At 35.2% G+C, this 25,939-nt stretch overlaps 1 protein-coding gene across 6 annotated transcripts in view; it reads right to left on the reverse strand.

Annotated features, from left to right (window-relative positions):
- Positions 1 to 25,939, reverse strand: part of TTC29 (tetratricopeptide repeat domain 29) — a 245,925-nt gene that overhangs the window by 196,572 nt on the left and 23,414 nt on the right. For all 6 annotated transcript variants that reach the window (XM_025439028.2, XM_025439029.3, XM_049094169.1 and 3 more), the window contains 2 exons: positions 10,077 to 10,300; positions 4,914 to 5,099 (listed from right to left, as the gene is read on the reverse strand). In XM_025439028.2, coding sequence (XP_025294813.1) covers positions 4,914 to 5,099; positions 10,077 to 10,300 — 410 coding nt within the window. The remainder of the gene's footprint in view (positions 1 to 4,913; positions 5,100 to 10,076; positions 10,301 to 25,939) is intronic.

The raw sequence follows: 25,939 nt of genomic DNA on the forward strand, positions 1-25,939 counted from the left end.
TGGGCAACCAGCACACCTGCTACTGCTCCTGTCTCTGTGAGTTCTCTTGGAGCAGTGCTGCTCCAGCAGGCCTGCTGTGAGTGCTGCTGACCAATTACCTTGTTAGCATGGCAGTTGTCCCAGCAAACTGGGCATCTGTTCAGGTCCATACCATGGCCTTCTGGAAGCAAGTCAGAGGACTGGAAATAAATCAAAGACCAAGATTGGAATGAGAAGAGTCTGCTGGTGGTGTTGTTGCCAGCCTTCAGGAAGGCCAATGAGTGACTATTAGCAGGAACTAGCTTTGAAAAATCCTAAGTAGTAAGAAACCTATGGGGTTAAGGCTCTCAGTAATAAGATACCTTGTTTCTTTTTTTGTCCTCTTGGAGGGATTTGCCTTGGATGGGGTGGATACTTCACTGACAGAAAAGCTGAACCACTGCCCCTCATAAAATTCATGAAAAAAAAAAAAGAAGAAGAAAAGGAATGTCTTCTCCATTATCACTAAAAATGGGTGAAAATGTATTAGGGAAAAATGATAACTGAACATAGGCAAGACAAAGGCGAGTGGGCTCCTGAATTCTAACTCCTTTTCAATGGTGGGCTTCTCCATAGGTATGTTCCTGGATCTACCTTCCACTACTGGATGTATCAGGGGAGAGCGCAACCACTCTAGAGTGTCTTCACAACACTCCCCTGCTTCTGGTGCCTTCTGGCCCCTGGTGAACTGCACCAAGATACATTACCTAGAATCTGTCCATGGAGCTCACTGTCAACAATAATTCTAGGACCTGAACTGGGCAAGCCAAACAGGACAACACCTTTCTTCAGAAGTTCCCCTGTCATTGAGAGAGCTTGGGATCAATCCTGGAGAACCTGGTTAGCCAGTGTTCTATCCCTGCAGTACCATCACAGATGATGGCCTCCTGAACTGGAAGATGTGCACTGCCTAAACTCTTCCTACATTGGTATTCTCCTCCCCATTTTCAGTGACCATGATCAGCACTCCAGGGTTATCAGCCAACATCTATTTCTAATCATCCTCCTGGTCTCTAACAGCAAAGTTGAGACTCAAAGCTCTTATGGGTTAAAAGGGAATGGGTTGCTGCCAAGAAGAGATGATGTTTACAAGCCATGCACTGAATTGGAAAAGGAGGAATAGGACAAAGAGGTATACAGAAATTAAGGGTTAACTTGCCCAAGACTGATACTTTCAGGCTAGCCTTTCAGAAAATATATTGGCCCTTCTGCAAGGCTCCATAGAAACCATCTAGCCTCAGTGCTAAATCCATTAATCTGGTCAAAAGCAAGGCTGGGGCCCAGATCTTAAATCACTGGAAGTGGGGAAAGGGGAAAAGTGTTGGTACTTGCTCAACTATGAATGCTGATATGGTCAATTCTGTCTGAGTTTGCTTATCCCATCCCCAATCCTAATAGAACCACAACTGCAAGGCTTGGACCCCGGTATCCTGATCAGGCCAGGGAAGGGGCTGGTGCTGGACCCAACCACTGAAGGTATCTGATGTGAATAATGAGAATGCCAGTGCTTTAGCCAATGGAAATCAGACCACATTGTGTACTAGGGCCTCATCTTTAACAGCAGTGGGAACTAGAACCCGTGCTTGACTCTGGCCAGGGGGCTTTGGGTAAGGATCTGGTCACATATGTGTCAGCGGGCTGCACATTGGCCCTGACTGTACCCAGGTTCCTAGTCCCTGTGACTATGGCTTCTGCTCATGTTCATTTGCTCTATAGTTCCCTAAGGGTTCTGGAGCCATGCCCTGGACTACAGCCTGCTTGGTTGGGCCCTGACAACCTGCCCTTTGCCATCTGCCAGCTGGTATCCTGCTTTAACCTGCCTCTGAGCCCAGCTGCTGCCTAGCTGTTGCTGTGGGGCCTCCATTTGCTTGTCTGGACCAATCAGCTCAGATTTGCGGAAGCTACACCTCCATCACCTCAGGGGGAACCCTACAGCCAGGTGAGTCCCCACTGCACTCTGGCCACATATTCTAAGTAGTCCTAGTTCACCCTTCTCATGAAAATTTTACCCGGATTGCAAAAGCTGCACAGGTACTTTTCACCATTGCAAGTCACATCAAGCACTCAAAGCCAATCTCTGGAATTTGCAGCAACACCAACTCATTTTATCCATCAGGCAAAAGGCGTGGCTCCTAGGGTCTATGAACTGATTAATATTTTAGACCTGACAAAAAGTGGCTGCAAAACAAAAAAATACAATCTAACTTAAAAATAATTTCATAGCCAAAATGTTCTAATTGCTGTGGAATATGGGTGCATTTTATCACATTGTAGGGTGGAGCATGTAAATGTGAGCAAGCCAAGGACCTGCAAATGTAATCTCATGGTGGTGCCACCCTCACATTTCCCAAACTCAGCCTCATTCTCAGTCACTGAAATGACAATGAATAAATGAATAGATAAATGAATAAGGAAAAGGGGCACCTGGGTGGCTCAGTTGGTAAGGGTCTGCCTTTAGCTCAGGTCGTGATCCCAGGGTCCCGGGATGGAGTCCCTCATTGGGCTCCCTGCTCAGAGGGGAGCCTGCTTCTCCCTCTCCCTCTGCCTGCCACTCCCTCTGCTTGTGTTCTCTCTCTCTCTGCCAAATAAATAAATAAAATCTTTTAAAAAATGAGTAAGAAAGGAAGCAATGAATAAGTCCTCCAACAGAAATGCATGCAGAGATTTTAAAAAATCAGGAGGGAAACTGGAAGTTGTTGTTGAATGGGTATTGAGTTTCAGTATTGCAAGATGAAAAAGTTCTGAAGACAGATTGCACAACAATATGAATATACTAAATGCTACTGAGCTGCACTCTTAGATGTTCAGATGGCAACTTTTGTTAGGCAATTTTTTTGGAATCAAACTGCATCTTAAGAATCACAATTAAACTTTACACAAAAATTCAGAATATAACTATGATAGCTATTTGAATCTCATTGAGCCACTCTTACATTTTCATCAGTGTGGCCCTGACTTCTTCGGCCTTATTTTCATGTTATTTCTTCTGTGATTTCTTTTTTGGGACCAGTAATGCATAGTTGATATGATTTATTCTTGCAGGTGACAGAAAATTATTGCCCAAATTACAGAAACAAAACAAAAACTCCATTCAATGGAAAGATTTCCTAGAGTGGAGAACAAAAAGGTGCTAAATTATATTCTAATATATAATTTTCATAATTAGTACACCATGAAAATAGAGGAATCCTTTGCACAGAGGAGTGACTATAGGCTCTAAAGCTAGCTGACTAGTCAATACTAACTTCACGACTAACCAGTTCAATCTTTGTGCCAGTTTTCTCATCCTCAAAGTGAAGATAATAATTTTCAAAAGCTTAAAAATGTTATTTGCCTCACTTATGAAATGAGAATAATTTTTAAAAGCTTAAGCAATAATTTTCTTTACTTAAGCAAGAACTTATCCCATTTTTCTTTAAAGATTTATTTATTTGATAGAGATAAAGAGCACATAAGCATGAGCAGGAGGGGCAGAGGGAGAGAGAGAATCTCAAGCAGACTCCCCTCTGAATGCAGAGCTGGACTCAGGGCTCGATCTCACCACCCTGAGATCACAACCTGAGCTGAAACTAGGAGTCGGAGGCTTAACCAACTGTGCCACCTAGGCACCCCACAATTTATCCCATTTTTAGAAACTGAAAGACGAAACTCTACTTTTAACAATAGGCTAAATGTTTTAACAAATAATTTGTCAAATTATAGCAATATTATCCTTTCCTTGCCATGAAGCTTAAACCCAAAGTCTGAATGCAGGTGTGTTCCTATTTTGCCTTGCCACTTTTCGTTCTCACTGCTGCTCAGAAACACACTTTCTGCTTTAAACAGGTTGCACCTCCTACCAGTTCCTCTAATTATGCTTTAGTAGTGCCTTCTTACAGAATTGATTGTCCTGCTTCTTTACCTGCCTAAATTCAACCCATCTTCCAAGTCCCCCACCAGTCCTTGCTGATTCCATTTTGCCTTTTTTTGAATCTAGTCTATGATCTCTCACTTCTCTGAATTTTTTTGGTATTACTGAAGATGGCCCTCCAGATGGCCCTTGAACCACCATCTACTGCCTCCTAGCACCTACCATGTTGTAGATTGCGATGTGTAATTTTCTATTTATATATTAATTTTTACCTTTTGTGGTGTCCTATATAGTCCTACCCACAAAATAATCAATATTTTCTCATTTAACTGTTTGGCCAAAGTTAAAATTTTTGTGGAAAATCAGTTTTTTTGAGAAAAGAAATAGCATTATTCATGCTAACTTTTCATATATTTTCTTTGCATATAATCTACCTACCATTCCTTCCATAAATAATTTTAACTCTTAAGTTTCTCTTTGCATTCTTTAGTAAAACACCATACAAAATGTATTTTTGACGGTATTTGCTGTTTTAGACTTTGGCTTGCGTTAAGATAACCTTATGAAGTTGCTTTTAAAGGACCTTTCCTTCGGAAATTGTTATAAAACCACGATGGAGTGATATCTAAATTATAGAGATATGTACAGGGGATATGGGAGCGCTAGGAAAATCACGAAGTATGTCTTCCTTTTTTCCCATTTTCATACACAAGAAATCCAGTTAAAATGAAGAGAGGGCTGTAGGAAAGGAAAGGAATTCAAGCCCTACAGCACGTGGCACTGACAGACACGTGTGCATGGGTACGGAAGCAGCCTGCTCTTGCTGCTGCTGCTGCTGCTGGGAACTCCAGCCTGGGCGCTGGGGTGGACTGCAAGGAAAGCTTTCGCGGAGCCCCTAAGTCACACACCTTTGCTTTTTAATTGCAACAACTTACAGTCTTATACTAACGCCTCAGGTCTTTTTCTCAACCCCCACGTGCTTTCTGGCTGCACCGACTCTGAATCCTCCAAAGCAACCAGGACAGCCTGACAAATGACCACTCACCCTCTTCCTCGAAGAGAAGTCCCATGTGCGCATGAGCCTCGGCTTCCTTCTTCCCACCGTCAATTTTGATCAGTTGAGCAATCTTAAAACATCGCTCATAGAAGTGGTTCCTTACCCATTTGTCTTCAGAATTATTGAAGTAACAGGCCAGTGCATACAAGTTATTATAGACGTCTTCAAAGTATTCTTCAAAGAAAAACATAAGCTGCGTTAGAAAAATATCTCACGGCCTGTCCCTTCAAATGGCAAACCAACCTAGTGATTATTTATTTTCCCCTAAAAAGAGGATTAGCTATTTTAAAAATGGAAATGCAAAATTAAATTAATGCGTCTTAACCACTAAAACAGTTGCGTTAAAGGATGTGCACACGAGAAAAAGCAACCAAAATCTTTCTGAAAACTTAGAACATGTAAGAAATTGACATACTCTTTAGTTGAAACACTAGACTATATAAGACAAAAGACAGGATAATATGTACTAGCACTGTTCTCAGGTCTATTGCAAGAGATGAATATGTGTTATCATCAAGTACTTTTCCCATTAAAGATTTGAAAAGTATTTAGATTCAAGAGAAAACAATGTTTCCTAACTATTGGGGGGGAGCTAATAAGGAAAGCAGATAAGATATGGAAATAGAGTATTTTTACCCAGAAGGAAAAATAATCACGAGCTTATTGATATAATAATATGGGGATTGGGATAACCCTATCAGGTTCATATACGTTCTGCAATGTTTCCAGTGATACAAGTTACTAGCAATGCTAACAAAGAATGGATTTCTGTGCTTCTATTTCTCAATATCTTTTTCTGCTGAAAATGAACTAATACTAGTCATCCTTCTCACTCAGTTATTAGTTTATTAGTTGTTAGTTTTTAAACCCTCCCTTTTTCCCTAAAGTGGCACCTGACCTACTTGTATACAAAAAGCACATTAATAAATTGTGAATTAGTCTTTTAAACTGCACTGCAGTCAATCATAAACTTGGACAAAAACCTGTGTGTTAATAAATTGTGCCTCAGTCCCGCAAATTCCATTTTATTGGTGAATATGAACAAATTCATATTTTTTATGTCTTTTTGCATCTGTGTTATAAGCGCAGTTGTAGATATATGGTAACTTCTGGATTACTCTTCCAAGGATTTTTTAATAACAATCATTATCTATTAGAATTTATTGATATTAATTATTCACAACAATCAGAAGAGTCAACTCAAATGTTCCTGAAAGGACTACAATTATGAAAAATATTTATATATTGCCCACTAGTATTCCTAGAAGACTAAAATCAAAAGGCCCAGAAAAAAATGAAATGAGGTTGATTACAACAAAAGGTAGTTTTCAGGATCCCTGGGTGGCGCAGCATTTTGGCGCCTGCCTTTGGCCCAGGGCGCGATCCTGGAGACCCGGGATCGAATCCCACGTCGGGCTCCTGGTGCATGGAGCCTGCTTCTCCCTCTGCCTGTGTCTCTGCCTCTCTCTCTCTCTCTCTGTGTGACTATCATAAATAAATAAAAATAAAAAAAGGTAATTTTCAAGAACTATACATGTCATTCTAATGTATCAAAAGAAATTTCTGAAACTTAAGTCATTTCTTTACACATGTTGCTTCATAATTTCATAGGAAATTAAGGCTTATCTCAAAATAAGGGCTATACCTAAACATTAAAGTTAAAAAAATAGAGGTCTCCCTGTCTCCCTATTTTAAAATACTTTTTGAAGGAGCTGGGGATTCTGGAGAGCCATTCTGCTGTTTAAGGTTACTCACAATAGGCATGAGTTTAGGTAAAAAGCAGTGAGTAACTGGAGTTATTACTTGAAACAAATACTCTCATCTCAGAACTGACTTCTCTTATGTTTTATCTTTGCATTGTGAACCTTCTACCTAAAGTGAATGGAGCACTAAAGTGTGTTTTGTAATGTTTTATATTCTTTGTCATCTTTAGTTATTAGAGAATTATGATTTTTAAAAGTCTAAAGCATTCCATATCTTCCATTTTCAAAAAGTTATATAAAGAGTTTTTGAAAAAGTGATCCCCAAATAATTTTTCTGACTTTCAGTAATCAGAAAAAAATTTCCAATACTCCACATGTTTTTTTTTTTTTAGAACAAGTTGTGTTAGCTATCGTTTCCATATTTAAAAACCACTTGTTATCTAAGCTATTTTTCTACAGAAAAAATGGGGTATTTTTCAGAGCATTAAGTATAAGGGAATATATTCAAGTTTTGAATCTTTGAACAATCCAAATATATGCACTGTACCCTTTACATTCTAAGCAGCCTTATCTCCTTGTTTGTAGACCACTTACTTGAACTGTCAGCAGATATTTACAAGATGAAAAACATTTTTATTGTTGGTTTATTATTTAGATCAGTATTCATTGTGCTATCTAGAAAAGGAGATTCTATGGTGAAATAAATTGGAAAATGTAGTTGCTAATTTTCTTCTTTCAGTGACCACACACTATGCATCAGTATGTTAAAGGCTCTGGTTAAGTCCCGCAATAAACCAACCTACTTAATATCCATGTTAATTCACCTGGTGTTTCTCAAACTTATTTTACCAGATAATTATTTTTGTTTTGCTTTACATGAAACCATTGGAAAGATCCTGGAGACTCTTTGTATAGAACACAGTTGGGGTATCTTAAATAAATGTTATTAGGAAAAAAATTGCTGCTTAACCATTAACAATAATTTAAAGTCACGTGTAAATAATGTTTGAATTATCTATTGATTCAGTTGCCCATTACCATTATTGCCATCTCTTCTCCAGCCCCATGGGGCACAAGGCCCTAATCATAATATTACAGATGGTACAGAGATGATTTACAACAATGGGTAATATAAAAAATGTTATTAGGGACCAAAAAATCCATCTTAACAAATGGAAAATAATCAAAAAAGAAATGGCTGGCTTACTTTAAATACTTCTGTGCTATAAAACAGTAAGTGATGTTTTGAAGAGTAATTTAAATAACTCTAGGTTCCTGCTCTGTAAGTCTCAAGAGACAGAACTGACCCAAGATGACTATTGTTAGTGCCATAGCTTTGATTAAATGAACTTCATTGTGACCCTAGAATGATAGTGTTTCCAATGAGAAGCAATGAGAATGCTCAGAGATACGCTACTTCAGGAATATTTTTTTCAGATTCCATATTCCATTCCATGACCATAGAGGATAGAATCTTGAGACACCAGATTTTTATATTCTAGGTTAAGTGTGTGTGTGCACCTGTGTGCATTCTTTAAGATCTAGGATTAATTCAAAGTATTAAGAGTGAAGGTGTCTATCCCATTTTCTGGGAGGTTTTTAACTCATATCACAATCTTTCCTCAATAAAGTTTATATGTTAAATGTGAAAACACTATACAATTTTTTAAAGCATACAAATATTCACATGTACTTCAGCTGAAGTATTCTCAACAATGTTTTTTTGCAATAATTTTAACTTTCTATATTGCAACCAGGCAAAAGCCACTGCATTTTGAAGGAGAAAACCTTACAGAAGAGTTATTCTGAGCAAGAGGTAGTTTTATTTCACTTAACAAATGCAACTTAGTTATGATGAACATATGATAAAGCCACCCAGTAAAGAAAATATTTTTTTACTTACAACATGTGTATAAAATATTGACTACTATAAAGTTTGCACTTTTTTAACTTTTGGAATTGGAGAAACAGTTAAAATGTTTGGTTACTTATCTTAAATAAAAAATTTAAATGTTTTCTACCTTAAAATAGACTACTTAGCATTTTAGTTTCTTTATAATTACAAAATGCTTTCTGACAAATTTCTCACATTTAAGACACTTTGTAACAAGTGATGTATTTGGCTCATATTTATGCTACTCAAAAGGAGCCTCTATTTAAAACACTTAGTGAGTATGATGAATTCAACAAGAAAAAATGACTAATGGGGAAATTTTATCTTGTTCAATTCTATTTTCGGTGCAAATATCACTTCAGAATTTGGAGCTGAAGCTAGAATGTAGGTTTTTTACAATAGCATTTTTTATTTATAACAATTAATTTCTTGAGAAATTAGATGTCATATTTTAGAATTCACCAAAGTATTCTATTTTTAAAGTCAATCCTGAAGTTAAATACTTCTCATAATACAAATATTCACTTCCTTTCTACACACACAAACACACACAAACTCACTTGTGTTGTTAGGATTTTTGTGTTATCTCCTATATGTAAGCCAGGTGACAACCTGATGGGAAACATGTATTAACTCTACTATAGAGGGTGAGACACTTTTGCTACCTCTCTAGTACTGTTCCATGTCCCCAATAAGTTTCCCCACTGTAGCACTGATTGACAAAAAGTTGTGTAATACTCTATTTTTCCATAGAAAGCCCTAAAATGAAATATAGGCCTTGTTTGGCCCTGAGCTTTTCTTTTTGAGTCTTATGGTCTTTTTACACAAAAAGTTGAAGAAATTAATAATTTAGACCACATCAACTTTTAGGATTTCCTTTCTTTGATTACCTAAAATAACTGATTCTTAATATGTAACTAGGAAGACTCATGACAATATCAGTATAATTATAGGAGAGATTAAAATATTTTCAGTACTTGAAACATTGATTTTCTGGAAAATTTTAAGATACAAAAAAAGGAATTTATTAGAAAAATGTGATGGATAATATAAAGTAAACAATTTTATTCATAATTGTGAATTGCAGGCTTTTTGCATCTTCTCACTATTCACTAATAAAAATTTTCTGATTGAAATCTGTAGGATTTATAGATAAGACCCTCAAATTCCATCACATAAATACTAGAAAATCTGTATAACGTTCAAGTTATACTCTTTGAATGTATCTCATCAAAAAAAGTCAAAATTCAGGTTATATATTTTTAAAACTATGGAAAGATTTGTAATTCGTGATACAAAAGATTTTAATGGATTGGAAAATTCTGGAGATGTCATCAGGTGCTATGTATTGTCTTCCCGGCTTGGAAAGACATCAGCAGGATGCCCCTGTGTCTGGGCAGCTTTGTGGTTCAGCATTCCCTATCATGTATTCCATAAAGATGCTTAGGTGTCTAGAAGGAGTTGTGCTAAGGTGTCTTCTTAATGTTTTGAATCCTCCCTCAGGCCCATTGTTCTGGCTTCTGCAGGACTGCTGCCCAAAGGCCGTCCACTCACCTTTCCTTTCAGCTGCCTCAGCCCTCGTCAGGTAGTGGTAGAAGTGATCCAGCTTATCAGGCTGCTCCTCCAGGGGTCTCTGCAACCAGGAAAGGGACCTAACTCTCGCGGTCTCCTGCAGGGCATCCCACTTCTTCATCAGGGCGAAGAGCTCAGTAAAGGACTTATGATAACCATCTCGCAGCATGTCCACACAAATGTTCTTCTTGTATGAGTTCCGGTAACTGGGAATAATAAGAAACCCAACGCTCAGAACATTATTTTAATCCTTTAAATCTGTGCAGTGTTTTTTCTTCTCTAATAGTTAAAGGTTGAATCACACTGCCTTTTTCTTTTTTTTCCTGAGTGAAAACTGAAAATGCTCTTTGCCTCGAACACTTGTAAATGAACAACTTCAGTTTAATGAAAGATGCCAGGAGCTACTCAAATGTAGTCATTTTAGTAAAATTACATTATAAATATATCAGTTCCAAAGCTGAGCTCAGAACCGACTATTGTCAGTCTGTTCTGGCTGCTAGAACAAAATACTAGTGACTGAGTAGCTTACAGACAACAGAAATACATTGTTCACAGTTCTGGAGGCTGGAATTTCAAGATCAAGGTGCCAGCATGGTCATGTTCTGGGGAGGGCCCTCTTCCTCCTTCGTGGTTGGCACCTTCTCACAGTATCTTCACATAGTGCAAGGGGTTGGGGATCTCTCTGGAGACCTTTTTTTCTTATAAGGCACTAATCCCATTCACGAGGGCAGAGCTCTCATGACCTAAGCACCTCCCAAAGACCTCAATTACTAATACCATCACCTTTGGGAATTAGAATTTAAACATATGAATTTGGGGGAACACATCCAGACCACAGCAATTACAATGTCCACAAGTACTTGATGTACTAGCCTCCCAGTAAAATAAAACAGAAAAATCCAATATGCCAAGCAAAAATTAAACATGCCATTAAATATTTTAAAAATGCACTCTATATTAAGTGGCTTCATTGTATGTTATGGAAGTTCATTCATTTATTCATTCATGTTTGGATGTTTGGCTAGAAAATGTTTACTAAAATCTATTACTAAGTATATTTGAAAAATATTTTCAGTTAGGATTAAGGTAATGATTTGTTACATTACTAATTTGCTTCTAATTTAATAATAAATCAAATGCAAGAAGATAATATTCCATTTATTATTCAACAAATAGCTATCAAATTTTCTAAGTGGAAGGCACTGTTCTAGATTGAATGGATTCATTCTCCTTGTGAAGTTTGTATTCTAGTGGGAGAACACAACTAACACATAAGTAAACAAATAATAAATAATGTGAGATGATGAAAAGTACTATACAGAAAATAAACAGGGTTATGGGATAACAGCTGTGTGGTGGCTATTATTCCACTTAATGAGCAATCAGGAGCCAAATCGTATAGTTACTAATTATATTACATTTTTTAAAAGTTAGGAGACAGTTAAGTATTTAGAGCAACTGACATAATGTGATACTACTACCAGCAGTAAAAATTTCAATGTGAAGTGGAAACAGCCTAGAAGTAGAATACTCAAGGTTGAGGCCAGTTCTACTTAAACTCCTTGGACTGCATTTCATCTCATTTGCAAAGTGTGCATATCAACATATGCTGTACCTATATCAGGATTCTTCTAAGAACAAAATTAAATTATATATGTGAAAATGTTCTGAGAAGTGTTAAGTCCTGCATTACTGGTTCCCAGCTCCTGGCTATGCAACAGATTCATCTATGGAATTGAACAAACACACAAACAAACAATGCCCATGTTCCATCTACCAAGAATTTCTTACTCAGTGGATCAACTTAGGCATGAAACAAGACACATTAAGATAGGTGAAGAGAGGAGTGGTGAGAGTAATGTTTTAAAAGAAAAGACAAGACCTCAAAGCCATGGTAAGAAGTTTGGACTCCAAGCTAGGAATGAGATGGAGGTAGAGCCATTGAAAGGTCCGGGTTAGGAAATGGAGTCATTACTCCATGAGCCTGAAGTTTAGAAAAGCCATCTGGATGGAGTGTCCAACTGAATTGTTACCCTCCCCTATCTGGCAGCCAGATACACACAGCACCTATTGTAGTAGGATTTATCCACAAAGAGAATAAGGAAACCATATTACCAGGCCCAAAGCTCAAAAAACACCATCTTGTATGAGGCCAAAAACATATGATAGGCAGGTAAAAAGGTAACAGAATTTTATTTGTTTCTGCCCTCTAGTCAAGAAGGAGGAGAATATGAAGAAGGAGCAGTGAGGCCATGTCCTCTCATTCCCCTCCTTTTTACCTGCCCCTTCACAAGTATAGCAAAATTCAGTTTCTCAGTAGAAGAGGACCAGAAGCAGCCACTGTAATTTCCCATAGCTCCTGAATGGTACAGGTGAAATGCCATTAATAGTCTAATGAGCTCCATGTATGACACAAAAGTTAATGGAAAGAGAGGGCTGGTGTATCTGTCATAATGTCACTGGCCACAACAAGGAGGTGTGTGCTAACATGCTCTTGTATGGGCTGCCCACAGGGATTGAAGGAGGACATAGCCATAACTCGGAGAATAAGAAGCAACAGGGAGCAATCAAAGGAGTCAGGTCAGCATATTTCCATATCTGACCTGGAAAGTTGGATTGAGTGCATCAGAGGTGGACATCTGTATAGAATGCATCCAACTACAAGTAAGAGAATGTGTTTCATAGTGCCTTTAGAACAGCAGGTTTCCACTTAGCACAGCACAAGATGCCTGAAGGTAAGCATCTGCTGGTCCTGATTCAGTGGCCTGGCAAGTTCAATGTGTCTGGGATTATCTTAATCTTTCCCTCATGCTTGTCCCCTGCTGGTCACTGGAGGGTTGCTATAGCACCCGGTACTGTGTCCACCTTCAAGGCAAAAAGAAAGGGGTGATGGGTGGCACCAGATGTGTCTTTGTTATTGGCGGGGAATAAAGCATTCCTATAACTGCTAGTAGATTCACACTTTGGTCCCATTGACCAGAACTTTGTCACATGGCCATCCCTTGCTGCAAGGAGACTGGAAAAACAAATATCCTGCCTGTTCTTGGACACATTGCTTTCCCAAGCAAACTGGAGTTACATTAGCAAAAAAGAATGGGGAAATGAGATACTAGATGGACAAGTTCAGTGTCTATAGCAAGGTCCTAGATTAAGGTCTGAAAGTAAATACTGGGGATCCCTGGGTGGCTCAGTGGTTTAGCATCTGCCTTCGGCCCACCCAGGGCGTGATCCTGGGATCCCGGGATAGAGTCCCATGTCAGGCTCCCAGCAGGGAGGCTGCTTTTCCCTCTGCCTGTGTCTCTGCCTCTCTCTGTGTCTCTCATGAATAAATAAAATCTTAAAAAAAATGAAAGTAAATACTGACAAACCCCCAGCCCTGGACTTTCTGGATAAAACTGGGCAGGATGCCCAATTAAATTTGAGTATCAGGTAAGTAATAATTTTTTTAGTATTAGTATTCTCCAAATATTCCATGGGACCTATCTATTTATACTAAAAAAGCGTTGTTGGGTTTTTTTTGAAATTCATATTGAAGTGTATATCCAGTATTTTTATTTGCTAAATCTTGCAACTCTCTTCCTCTCCACTCTGCACCAGGACCGTGTTGTTTCTATGTAATCGGGTGAGAGGAAAAGGTGTCAGAATCTTGAATAACCTGAGAAATCACTGAATTGGACTCACATAACCTGAGAGAGACAAGATTAGATTTTTACACTAGGGAGGATCAAGGCTCAGGGCCAGGAATTAAAATTAAGTTATAAAAAAATAAAGGCTTTCAATTTACGATCCTTGAGCTTGTGACTCTGAAATTCATACCTGATCCACGAGATTGGCCAGGAGGAGGGTAGAATTGGGAACAGGGAGAAGAGATGGGAGACTCTGGTGGTCCCGAAAAGGACAGGCCACAGAGGCTGAGCCAAAGCGAAGGCGGGGGAATGGACACACACAGGTGGATTCAATACATATTTAAGAGCTAAAAATATCAATTCCCGAGTGGTGAGTAGGTGTTAGGGGTAGAAGAAAGGGAACACCTAGGATGACAACCAGGCTTTGAGCTAATTGATAATTAGCTAAGGAAGGGAACACAAAAGGTTGAACATTTTTGGGGAAAGAGAATGAGCTTGGGTTTAGGTGAGGAGGCTGAAGTGACACCGAAGTGGTGCCTCTGAGGAGGGGTAGGTTGTGGGGGAAATATAGAAGATCTGAGGATGAGAGGCTGAAAATCCAGCCTTGTTTCAAACAAGAAGAGTCATCTTTGTATGGTTATGCCTCGGAAGAAAAGAAAATTATAAATAATAAAAGTTAGAACATTGACTTTAAACAATAAAAATAAACATAAGCTGGGAGGCCATCTATATTCTAATCTCAAATCTCTACTCTTGACAGAAAATCATTCTGGAAGCCTTATTTCCTTTGCCTGGAAAGTGAGGAGGGTGTTTTGGTGGGATTTGGTCCACCGGGCATCTAGTTCCACTTCCACAGGTGGCAGCTCTCTGAACTTCTGGAAATGACCATTCTCACACTGTGTGCCATCTTAGAGGGGCTTGATTTTAAAGATTTTCTAACCACAGTGACCCAAATTAAGGCAATGGGTTCCTCCCCCAGAATTCTGAATCTTGAGGCAGGAAACACAACAAAGGTTTAGTAGGTTTTTGGAGCTCAGTCATCTAGGGAGTGACATCCTGACAAGAGTCCCAAGTAGTCCTTGCTACCAAGATCCTACCCAGGGTCTCATGTCTTGTCCTTTTCATCTGAGCTGGGTTCTCCCTAAACTCATTTGATTACCCAATACCCTTCCAAATTTTTTTTTTTTTTTACTTTATTTAGTCAGAATCAGTTTCTGCTGCCTGTGACCAAAGTACATGAATGGATTCAGAAGGAATTGCACTAAAATGGTTTCTAAGACATTTTTCAGCCTCAAAACATCCATGATATATAACTGATATCAATTTTTTAAAATTTCTGGTACATTTTTTAAAAAGATCATTCTTTGCAGAAGAGATTTCAAATAGACAAGTATTTTAAAATGCATGAATAACTATGCTGATACAATCTCAATTTTATATACACATCCGTGTGTGTGCACACATGCATATGTACATGTATGTCGTTATTTAAGCCTCAGTACTAATCTGAAAGCAAGAAAGAGCAATTAGTGACTTGCTAAATAATTTCCTATTGAAATATTCATAGCTAATGCAAATTATTTCTTTTAACCAAATAATTTTCTTTTATTAAAATGAACTGACCATCTGAAAAAAAGGTGCATCAATTTCCACCATTATATTTGGATTTCTCAGGTTTTATATTTCATAATAGAATTATAGGGAATGTTGATTTGCTTTTTGGAAGGAAAATTTTTTTAAACACAAATAGAGGGACGGCTGGGTGGCTTAGTGGTTGAGCGTGTGCCTTCGGCTCAGGGCATGATCCTGGAGACCCGGGATCGAGTCCCACATTGGCCTCCCCATGGGAGCCTGCTTCTCCCTCTGCCTATGTCTCTGCCTCTCTCTGTGTCTCTCATCCATCAATAAATAAAATCTCAAGCACAAATAAATATACAGATAGAATTCAAATTTATTATTTTCTTATTTAGACACGAAGTTCTCCATCTTGGTTTCACTTGTATATTAAAACCGATATTAGTATAAATTAAAACATATTCTTTGTAAGCATCAGAAGAAAAATCTCCTTGACCTGGAAAGTCACTATGCTGGGCAGAAATTGAGAATTCTGGTAAAATTTATGTAGAGATGTGAGAAGAGTTTTCCTGACAGAAAACATGCCATTCACAGGAGCAGAAGTTGTGACACTCCTGGATATGCCAGACTCTGAATCTATACCCCGAGGAAGAGGTCTGCCATCGCAGAGAGCTGGTGCTGCTTCCAACCAAGGGATGCAGTTGGAGAAGAATGAATTTAGGAATGGAATTCAGTGGTCATCTGTTTCATATGGATTTTATTACTATTTAAAGGCATTTTTCAAAGGAGATTCTGTGCATTTTAAATTTATGTAAAAATGACCCTAAATGAATCTAAGATTTTAAAAAAATCTATAAATTTACAGAATGTAAAATTGGCCACTTTGACAAAACCTCCTAGCAGTTGAACATGTGGAGACGCTGAGAGATGGGGAACTTTCTGTTAAACAGTCACGGAGATATTATATCGTTTTAAAATTCTGCCTTAAAACATTATGAGTGGCTATTTAAAGAGTGCCTAAGTTGTGGTAGGCACTGTGTAGACATAATTTCTAACACACTGTAACTCTACAAAGCAATACTTCCATTTTCACTTCCAGTTTCAAGAAACTGTCTTCAGTGAGGTTGTGACTTGCCAAAGAAGGACAAAGTCATACAAAATAATAAGGGGCAGAGTTGGATAGAATTCACATCCAGGTTTCTGAGTGCAAATCCTGGCTTTTTCCTACTTTACCACTTTGTCTTCTATTACATCTATTATATCAACAAATCTGATGTTGATTTTTCTTCTCCTTCCCTTCCTCTGTACATTTTCTTTATTTGCATTGATTGCTTCAGAATTTGTCATAATTGGACAATTACAATGTAATTCTCAAATCTGAAATTTGTTGCCTATGTCCATGCTAATCTATGTTTATGCCGGCTTGGGAAAAGAGAGTAGTGTCATTCTGTGACTCTCCTAAAGAGCTCCCTCCCTTCCTTGAAGTGAGGGAGCAGACAGTAGCATCTATCCGGAGCAAAGTAAATAGACGTGATTGTCACTCCAGGATACATAAGTCTAATAAAAGAAAAACACTGAGAAAGACAAATGAATAAAAGGATAAAAAGCACACATTTTTACCAATACAAAAAACATGAATAAATGGAATGAACAGATATAACAGCTCATTTTATTTCTCTTCTAGGTATTTATATTAGTTATTAGATGGATTGTCAAAATCAAATGAATTATCAACTACTCAAATATATGATTAATATATTTAACATATTTTCTTCATAGGACAAACTCAAATACTGTATCAAGGTGAAGCTTCATATTCAGTAAATCATTTCAAAAGAAGTTTAATGAAAAATCATACTTTAAAACAAGATCATAAAATTTTTATTTAATCTGACAAAGATAAACTCAAAAGATACGTAATATCTAATCAAAAGTCAGGATAATACTTTTATTCCATTAAGTTAATATTTATAAGTCACTAGTGGGTTATCTATGTGTCAGTTATAACAGTCTTACATTCATACTGTAGGAATAAATGTTATTGGAATCACCTACGGGATAATTACGTTGACTCTTAAATTAATACTTAAATAGCTTCAGTTAATATAATTTCCATGGAATAAAGTGAGTCACTATTCTTTTATTTTAAATTTTTTTATTGGAGTTCAATTTGCCAACATATAGCATAACACCCAGTGCTCATCCCGCCAAGTGCCCCCCTCAGTGCCCATCACCCAGTCACCCCAACCCCTCCACCCACCTCCCCTTCCTCTACCCCTTGTTCATTTCCCAGAGTTAGGTGTGTGAGTCACTATTCTTACCCATACTTTTCAGTGTAGGTAGATATTACATATAATTAAAATGGGAAAATACATTCTTGACATACACATACTGATAAAAACCATATAAGTAATTTGGGTATGTTTTATAGTTTTTTGTGAAAAGAATAAAATTTTCCCAAAAGCTAAAGCAAAGATATGCCATTCTCTTAGTCATATAAATATATATAAAGAAAGAGAAGTTAGAAAGAAAAAAAATATCAATTATATTTGAAGAGAGTGAAAAGCATATAGAATTACAATGGAAACTGAAAGCATTTTTTAATTTTATACATTTAGGTTTTTAACAATTGTTAGTCATAGTATTGAGTATGAGTGATTAAGAACTAACATTAAGAAATACACTATCATCACTCACATATATTTTTGTGTAATAACCACTGGAGAATTGATATTTTTTAGGACTTTTATTTTCCATGTACTTCAAAATACAACAAGAAAAAAACATTTCATTATGAAAAAAGCTCTTTTTAAATTTCAAAGATGTCCAATGAGTTGACTGGTCTCTGGGGGCATCTACTGGAAATTTAGCAAACTGCAGTCACATCATGTAAATTTGATAACTTTCATTATCCATCTTAATACAGATATTATTTTAATTGATATGCAAATAAGGTGACACTCAAAGAAGATAAATGTAAAGTTATGCATGGTATTCCATCTCATCCATCTGGAAACAGCAAAATATGTAGCTGTCTATGAGATCAGTTAACAAATACTCAACTGTTAAAAATGTAAATAGGGCAGGTGGCATAACACAGATGAACAGTTTTCAAACCACTCAATTTTCATGTTTGGAAAAATTAGAAATATATTTCAGAGATAAACATACACATATATAATGAGGCATTTTTATTAATCTAAAGAAGATATATAAAAAGCATTTTTAATATAATGGTTTCTCTAATGCAAATTCATTTTGCATCTTAGTATATCCATCAATATAAATAACTTGATAATCACTGCTTATTTTCTATATGACTTACTTTAATTATTTACATGTTAATATCTCAAAAAGTAGAGTTTGTTATACTTGAAAAATCTATTGTTTATTATAATTAGTTATTAAGAGTGAAATTAGTCATTAAAATGAATATTGTTATCAATTTCTCCTAAACATTTTAGGAGAACTTCCTTAAAGAAAAATGAACATACAATAAAGATAACACAATAACTGCACCTTATGTATAGTTTTAGCATATATTTCAATAAAGAAAATAATACTTGTAACATTATTATTGCAGTTTTGACTAACCATGTTATAGGAATTTTAATGTAACAGAAATTTTAATAATTATGATTTTCTTTGTGAAATTTATTGGTCATATTTGCTGTAATAGAAAATTAAAAGATAATTTTGAAGCTTTATCTAACTGTGCTATACTTATTATTGTACCATAAAATACTTTAGATGTTGCTATAATTTTATATAAAAACTCTCCTAATCAAGATTGAAATACGTAACATTTTAACTTCATTCCAAAGAAACACTACAAACACATATATTAGTTTGCACTATTTTGAAGATCTTAAAATTGCTATCCAAATAAATGTGATATCATTTTTAATTGTATAAATAGAAAAAAACTAATCAACATAAAAATGTTACCAACAAATCAGAACATTGGCAGAACATATGGCAGGATTTTTATTTTAGTTTAGATTTAGAATCATGTTAGATAGCTGGACTTATTTGATAACAAAAATAAATAAATAAAATCCACCACCCCCAAGAGGTTATGGAATAGAATTTTTTTGTGATTTTCTAAACAATATAGAAGTTCACTAACTTGAAACTGCTACATATGTCAGGGTGCTCTATATTTTCAGAAAATACACATTTTTATCTATTAATAAGGAAAGTTAGCATAGTCAGACTGCCAACATTTTAAAAGTATATTTACAAATGGAAAAATGCCATTTGGAAAAAACTATTTAATCTACATTCAACCTAATTCTTTTTCTTTAAAATTTCATAATAACTAAGAAATTTAACCTACAATATTTTGTAAATAGGGCTATTAATATAATTCAACAAAAAAATAAAATACTTAAAAATACGATCAGCAAAGAATTCTGCCAAGATTACAATAAAAATTCACTTTAACATGGACAATTTTACTTTAGGATATAGAATAATTATGTATAATTAGAATGGAACAAAGATTATTTCTCAGATTAAAGTAGGTAAGGACTGATATTTAGCATAAAAGGGAGTAACTTTTTGCTAGATCAAAAGCTGTTAATCGAATACTATTTTTGCTGGGGTTACCCACTATCAGAGGAAGGCTGGGGTTATTTATCGGACAGTACAGACTGCAATATTACAATAGCTTTAAATGATTCCCTTAATAATATAAAGGCGTTTTTTATATTCACATCCTATTAAAAATTACTTGCTCAAGTGATTCCAAGTCAATCAAATATTTGAAGTAGAGATTGTCATCAATCAGGAATGAATAAAACTATTCGTCAGTCAATAATATAAAGTATTACTGAAATATTTAACTGTGTAGCCGTAACACACATTTTCTTTACTGATTTTCTCTACTAGAAAAATCTCAAACTTAACCACATTAAAAAAAGTTTTTCTTTAGAGAATTTTAGTGAAAAGCACTGGAAGAAAGAAAGCTCTTTATATGAAGCTAATTACATAATTTTAAAAATAGTCCTATTACTTGCAAACTCCCTTGAGAAACTCAAACTTATTTACAAAGGAAAATGTTAACCTAAAGATTGGACATGGAAAGATATGAAATGAGTGTTATCATTTCAGAAGAATTTTCAGGGAAGGTATTTTCACAGTACCACCATTGAGTCCAAGCACCTTTGGCTAAATGAGGTCATATCTATTTTTGTTCTTTTTTTTTTCAAATCACACTGTAACTTCCAACTACAGGAAAACCAATTAAAACATAAGCTGAAAAATAAAGCCTGAAAATAATCTTAGTTTTTGGATTGAGTCATAATGATAAAAAAAGAAATCTGAGTAATATAATTCTGCTATGGTTGGAGTCCTAACACAACAACAATAAACATAAGAAAAAAGAGGAGAAAAACAATAGGTAAGCTTCATGCTACACGACTACAAACATGTATAAACATGATCAAGCTAGCTCATTGACTCATGTTAGTCTATATCTATTTACAATTTTTTATTAATATAAAATCTATACAATATAACACTGTTTTTTTTTATAACACTGTTTTTTGAAACAATTTTTTATTAATATAAAATCCATACAATATAACACTGTTTTTTGAAACATAATCTTGTGACTGCTCTCCAAAATTTTTAATAATCTATTTTTTAGGAAATTTTGTCTCAAATAATATCATTTAAACTTTTCCTTTCAGTTAATCATCAATACATCTTTATAAATTAAAGAACTATCAGTTTTCCATATAAGTGAGTGAAATGTCAACTTTTAATAAAAATGCAAAGCTGGAGAATATAAAGACAAAACTTAGTAAAAACAACAAGTTGCATTAAAAAGAAAACTTCAGCTCACTGTGTTCTTTTTTTTTTACTAAAGTATGTCATACATTTTATCTTTGCAAGAGTTTGACGAGTTTTGCAAGTAAAATTCTGTTTCCTCTACACTTGCTAATAGTCATGAGAATCTGTAGTTTGCACCTTCCCATTAAAAATGTATTGTATTTTTTTGAAATTATTCACCCCGCCTTTTATCCAGATCATGTCTTTGAAAGGAGGAAGTAGATAATAAATGGAATAATTCATGATTTCCCATTAAATATGAAACTTTCTTTTGCAGAGTTTAGAAAATGAAGTTCTACATAATGTACAAAAGTTGATTAGAACTTTTTTAACCTTTTCAAGAAAAAACCTTTCACATTAAACAACTGCATGAGGAGGTTTCTTTGGGAAAAGTAAACCAATCAGTTCTTTCCCGCTATAGCTTGATCATATATATTCCAATGTTGTTTCTTCCAAACATACATTCATTTATAATACCTACCTATTAAAACAATGGAAAGAAAAACAGTGTACATTGAGCTATAAACATGACAAGTATCTAAAAAAATGAAACTGATGTTTAAATTACAAAGGGAAAAATCCCATAAATTAAAAATGAAAACAAAATATTATTCATGCTCTTTCCAGCAATGTAATGGAAGATACAGTAAGGGTAAATAATAAAACCTATATTTAAATTTCTATTATTATTATGACATTTCTTCTAGCATGGCAATGATATTTCATAATGAAAAAAAAATTTACCTTTATAAAATTTATCTTTATGAACATTTGTATTGTATTAACTACACTCTTTTGCTTTCTTTTGATAAAATAAAAAAAAATTAAACCAAATGACTATTAGGCTCACAACTGCTCTATCATTGTATATTTCTTTAATAAGATATCTGTAGTAAATTTAACTGAAGAGAAATGTCAAGTTCTATTTTAGGGTACAGATAACCTCAATTTTTTGTGCTTTTAAGGTTCTTTTGTGGAACAGTTTGTTTTTCACTAAGCATATTTTAATTTTCCCCATTACAAAAAAATGAAGAATATATTTTGCCCTTTCAAGCTTGAATACCTAAAAGATAACTACCATAATGTGAGCCATGTGAAAAACCTTTCATACTGTATCCTCTTTAATTACTGTCAGAAAGGTGGTTGTAGAATACACACGCGAACACTGAGGCAAGGATTTCTCACGGGCTTTATGTCCACAATAATCAAACTTTCAAAACATAGTTTTACACTTAGGAAAAACTAAATAAAAACAGTAAACAAATTGATTAAATGATGCTCTGGTCAGACCACATCTGTATGTAAATATCTTATTTTCCTGAATGTTGTATTAATTTGATTGCAGCTATCTCTAACATTTAGAAAATTCTTACTTGTAGTAACTAAGAGCATGGGTACATCACATCAAATATGTGCATCAATAAGAATATTGTAAGAACAAAAAGGAGTATTTGTCAGGAGCAAAATAAAAGAGCCTTGAATTCCAACTTAAAAAAAAACACAAAATATACATATAGTAGGGATTATAACTTCCTTGAGACAGAGAACATGTCATATGTTTCTTTTGCATTTTCATATAATAATGCAAATGTCAACAAAGTGAAAGCTTGTATAACATTATTAGTATCAAACAAAATAGAATTCAGGCATAAAAAATTAAAGGGGTACATGAATAGCAGGGATTCATAAATAGATAGATTTACGAGAAATAGAGCAATTAGGAAACAATAACCTAATAACATAGGATCAAACTAAACAGAATAAGGGGAAATTTATTTTATAGCATTTTTTTCAGAAAATTACAAAGAAAGCCAAGGAAAAAAGGATTTGAATAACAATTTTCTAGCATGATTGAAATAATAGGCTCAATCTAATTATTAGTTTCTGATAGCATTTTCTGTATGGAACTATCTACGAAATAAATAGAGAATATATATTTATTTTTCAAACATACAAAGAATATTTATAAAAATTGGCCATGTACTGGACATAGAAGAAACTTTATAAATTGTTATCATATATGGCATATTTAATGAGCACAAGAGTCACTCCCCAATCCTGCAACCCTCCCCCACCAAAAAAAAAAAAAAAAACCCTCCAAAAATCTACTCATCTGCAAATTTACAAATGTATTTCTAATGTATTCACTGCCTAAAGGGAAAAACCACCATAGAAATGTTCATATATTTAGAATTGAAACAATATAAAAATACTATCAAATCCTGGGGAAGAAGTCATCATGGTATTCAAAAAGAAATTTATAATTTAGTGAAAGGGAATAGAAGGTAAGGGTGAAGAAATGGGTAGGAAATATCAGAAAGGGAGACAGAACATAAAGACTGCTAACTCTGGGAAACGAACTAGGGGTGGTGGAAGGGGAGGAGGGCGGGGGGTGGGGGTGAATGGGTGACGGGCACTGAGGGGGGCACTTGACGGGATGAGCACTGGGTGTTATTCTGTATGTTGGCAAATTGAACACCAATAAAAAATAAATTTATTATTAAAAAAAGGAATCAAGCATAAGAAAAAAAAGAAATTTATAATTTAAATGTACTTGTTAAAAAACAAGAGAACAGAAACAAGTGAAGAAGCTAGCTTTCAACTCAGGATGCTAGAAAAAAAATCTTAACAATATGAAGTCAAATAAAGGACAAAGAAGGAAATACTAAAGGAAAAGGCATAAATTAATACAGAACAAAAAGATTATCAGTTGCGTATAACCCCCAGTACTCATCATATCACCCGCCTTCCTTAATGCCCATCACCAAATCATTGACCATTAAGTCTGAAACTAAGTGTGTACTTTATGTTGGCTAAATGAATTTAAATTAAAAAAAAATACAGAACGAAAAAGGTGACCCATAAAACAAAATAAGTGCTTATGTGAAGAGACAAATAAATCTTTGCAAGTATAATCAAGACAGACAAAAATAAGGCACCAAAATTGTGCCAGGAATGAAAAAGATAAGACAGCTTCTAATTATAATTATACTAATGGCTAACTTTTATTGTATACTTACAATGGGCCAATGTTCTCAATACTTCATTTGTATTATCTTTTTTAAACTACAACATTTTTTGATAGGTATTATTATTATCATCTTCATTTTATAGATGAGGAAACTATGGCACAAAGAGGAGCTTTTTCCCCCCTCTTTTTATAGAGAAGGAGAGAGGCAGAGAGAGAAAGAGAATCTTAAGCAGGTTCCATAACTAGCACAGAGCCCAGTGGAAGGGCTTGATCTCATCACCCTGAGATCATGACCTGAGTGGAAATGGAGAGTCAGACCCTTAAGTTACTGAGCCACCCAGTTGCCACAACAAAGAGATTAATTAATGAGTTGAAGATCATACACCCTTTGAATGGTGGAGCTAGGTTATCCACTCCAGCACTCTAATTTTAGAGCCTGTTATTTGCCACTATTATCTTCATACTACCTCCAAGATACAGAGAATGTTTCTACACATATAAAAGAGATTTAAATGTTATTAGAAAATATCATGCTAAATTTTATCATGCTAAATATAACAATCTATATAAACTAGACACCTATATAAAATAAAATATGAATTATCAGTTTGCTAGAGAAGACTTAGAAAACCAATTACAACAGATCTATTCTCTTCTTCTGGACCATTCTCCCACCAAAGGAGCAAAACTATTTGGTTTTATTTATTTGTTTTTTTAAAAGATTTAATTTATTTATTCATAAGAAACACATGGAGAGAGAGAGAGAGAGAGAGAGAGAGAGAGGCAGAGACATATAGGCCGAGGGAGAAGTAGGCTCCCTGCAGGGAGCCCTATGTGGGACTCCATCCCAGGACCGTGGGATCATGCCCTGAGCCGAAGGCAGATGCTTAACTGCTGAGCTACCCAGGTGTCCCAATTATTTGGTTTTATAAAGAAGTTCTATCAAACTCTTAATAAGTAAGAAATTCCTATCTCATCAGAAATATTCCAGAGTATAGAGAAAGGTGAAAATTTCTTTAGTTCATTTTACAAAATCCCAAAACTGTAGCAAAAGAAAAGTATAGGTCAAAATCATGCAAAACTCTCTCCCTCATGCCTCAAAAAGGAACCCCTAGCAAACAGAAACCATAATGAGTAAGCAGGGTTTTCCCCAGATTTGCACAAACGGTATATCATTATAAAATCTAGTAACTTTATGATAATCTCAGTAGGTACTAGAAAATTATTTAGTAAACTTCAAAACTGATAAAGAAAAGTACAAACTAAAAATTGAATTCCTTATCTTGGTAATGTACATCTATTAAATCCACATCTCTATAGCTGTTAACATTCATTGTTTCCATTTGCTCTTCTCGCTGTCTCTTGGATAAATATTTATCCTCTGTTTTACTTTTCTTTAAAATGTTTTGCACCTAGATGGTATTTGACTTTCTCTACCTTACTTTGCTTAGCATAACACTGCCTAGTCCTATCCATGTCATTATAAATGGCAAGATTTCATTCTTTTTTTATGGCTGAGTAATATTCCATTTTATGTATATATCACAATTCCTTATACATTATCAGTGGATGGACATCTGGGCTCTTTCTATAGTTTGACAAGACAAATACCATGAACTCAGTCATATGTGGAATTTAAGAAACAGAACAGATGAACATAGGGGAAGGGAAGGAAAAATAAGATAAAAACAAAGAAGGGGACAAATTTAAGAGACTCTTAACTATAGGAAACAAACTGAGAGTTGTTGCAGAAGAGGTGGATGGCAGGTAGGGTAACTGGATGATAGGCAATAGGAAGGGCACTTAATATGATGAGCACAGGTGTTGTATGCAAC

The sequence above is a fragment of the Canis lupus genome, chromosome 15 (genome assembly GCF_003254725.2).
Source record: "Canis lupus dingo isolate Sandy chromosome 15, ASM325472v2, whole genome shotgun sequence".
Classification (NCBI taxonomy): domain Eukaryota; kingdom Metazoa; phylum Chordata; class Mammalia; order Carnivora; family Canidae; genus Canis; species Canis lupus.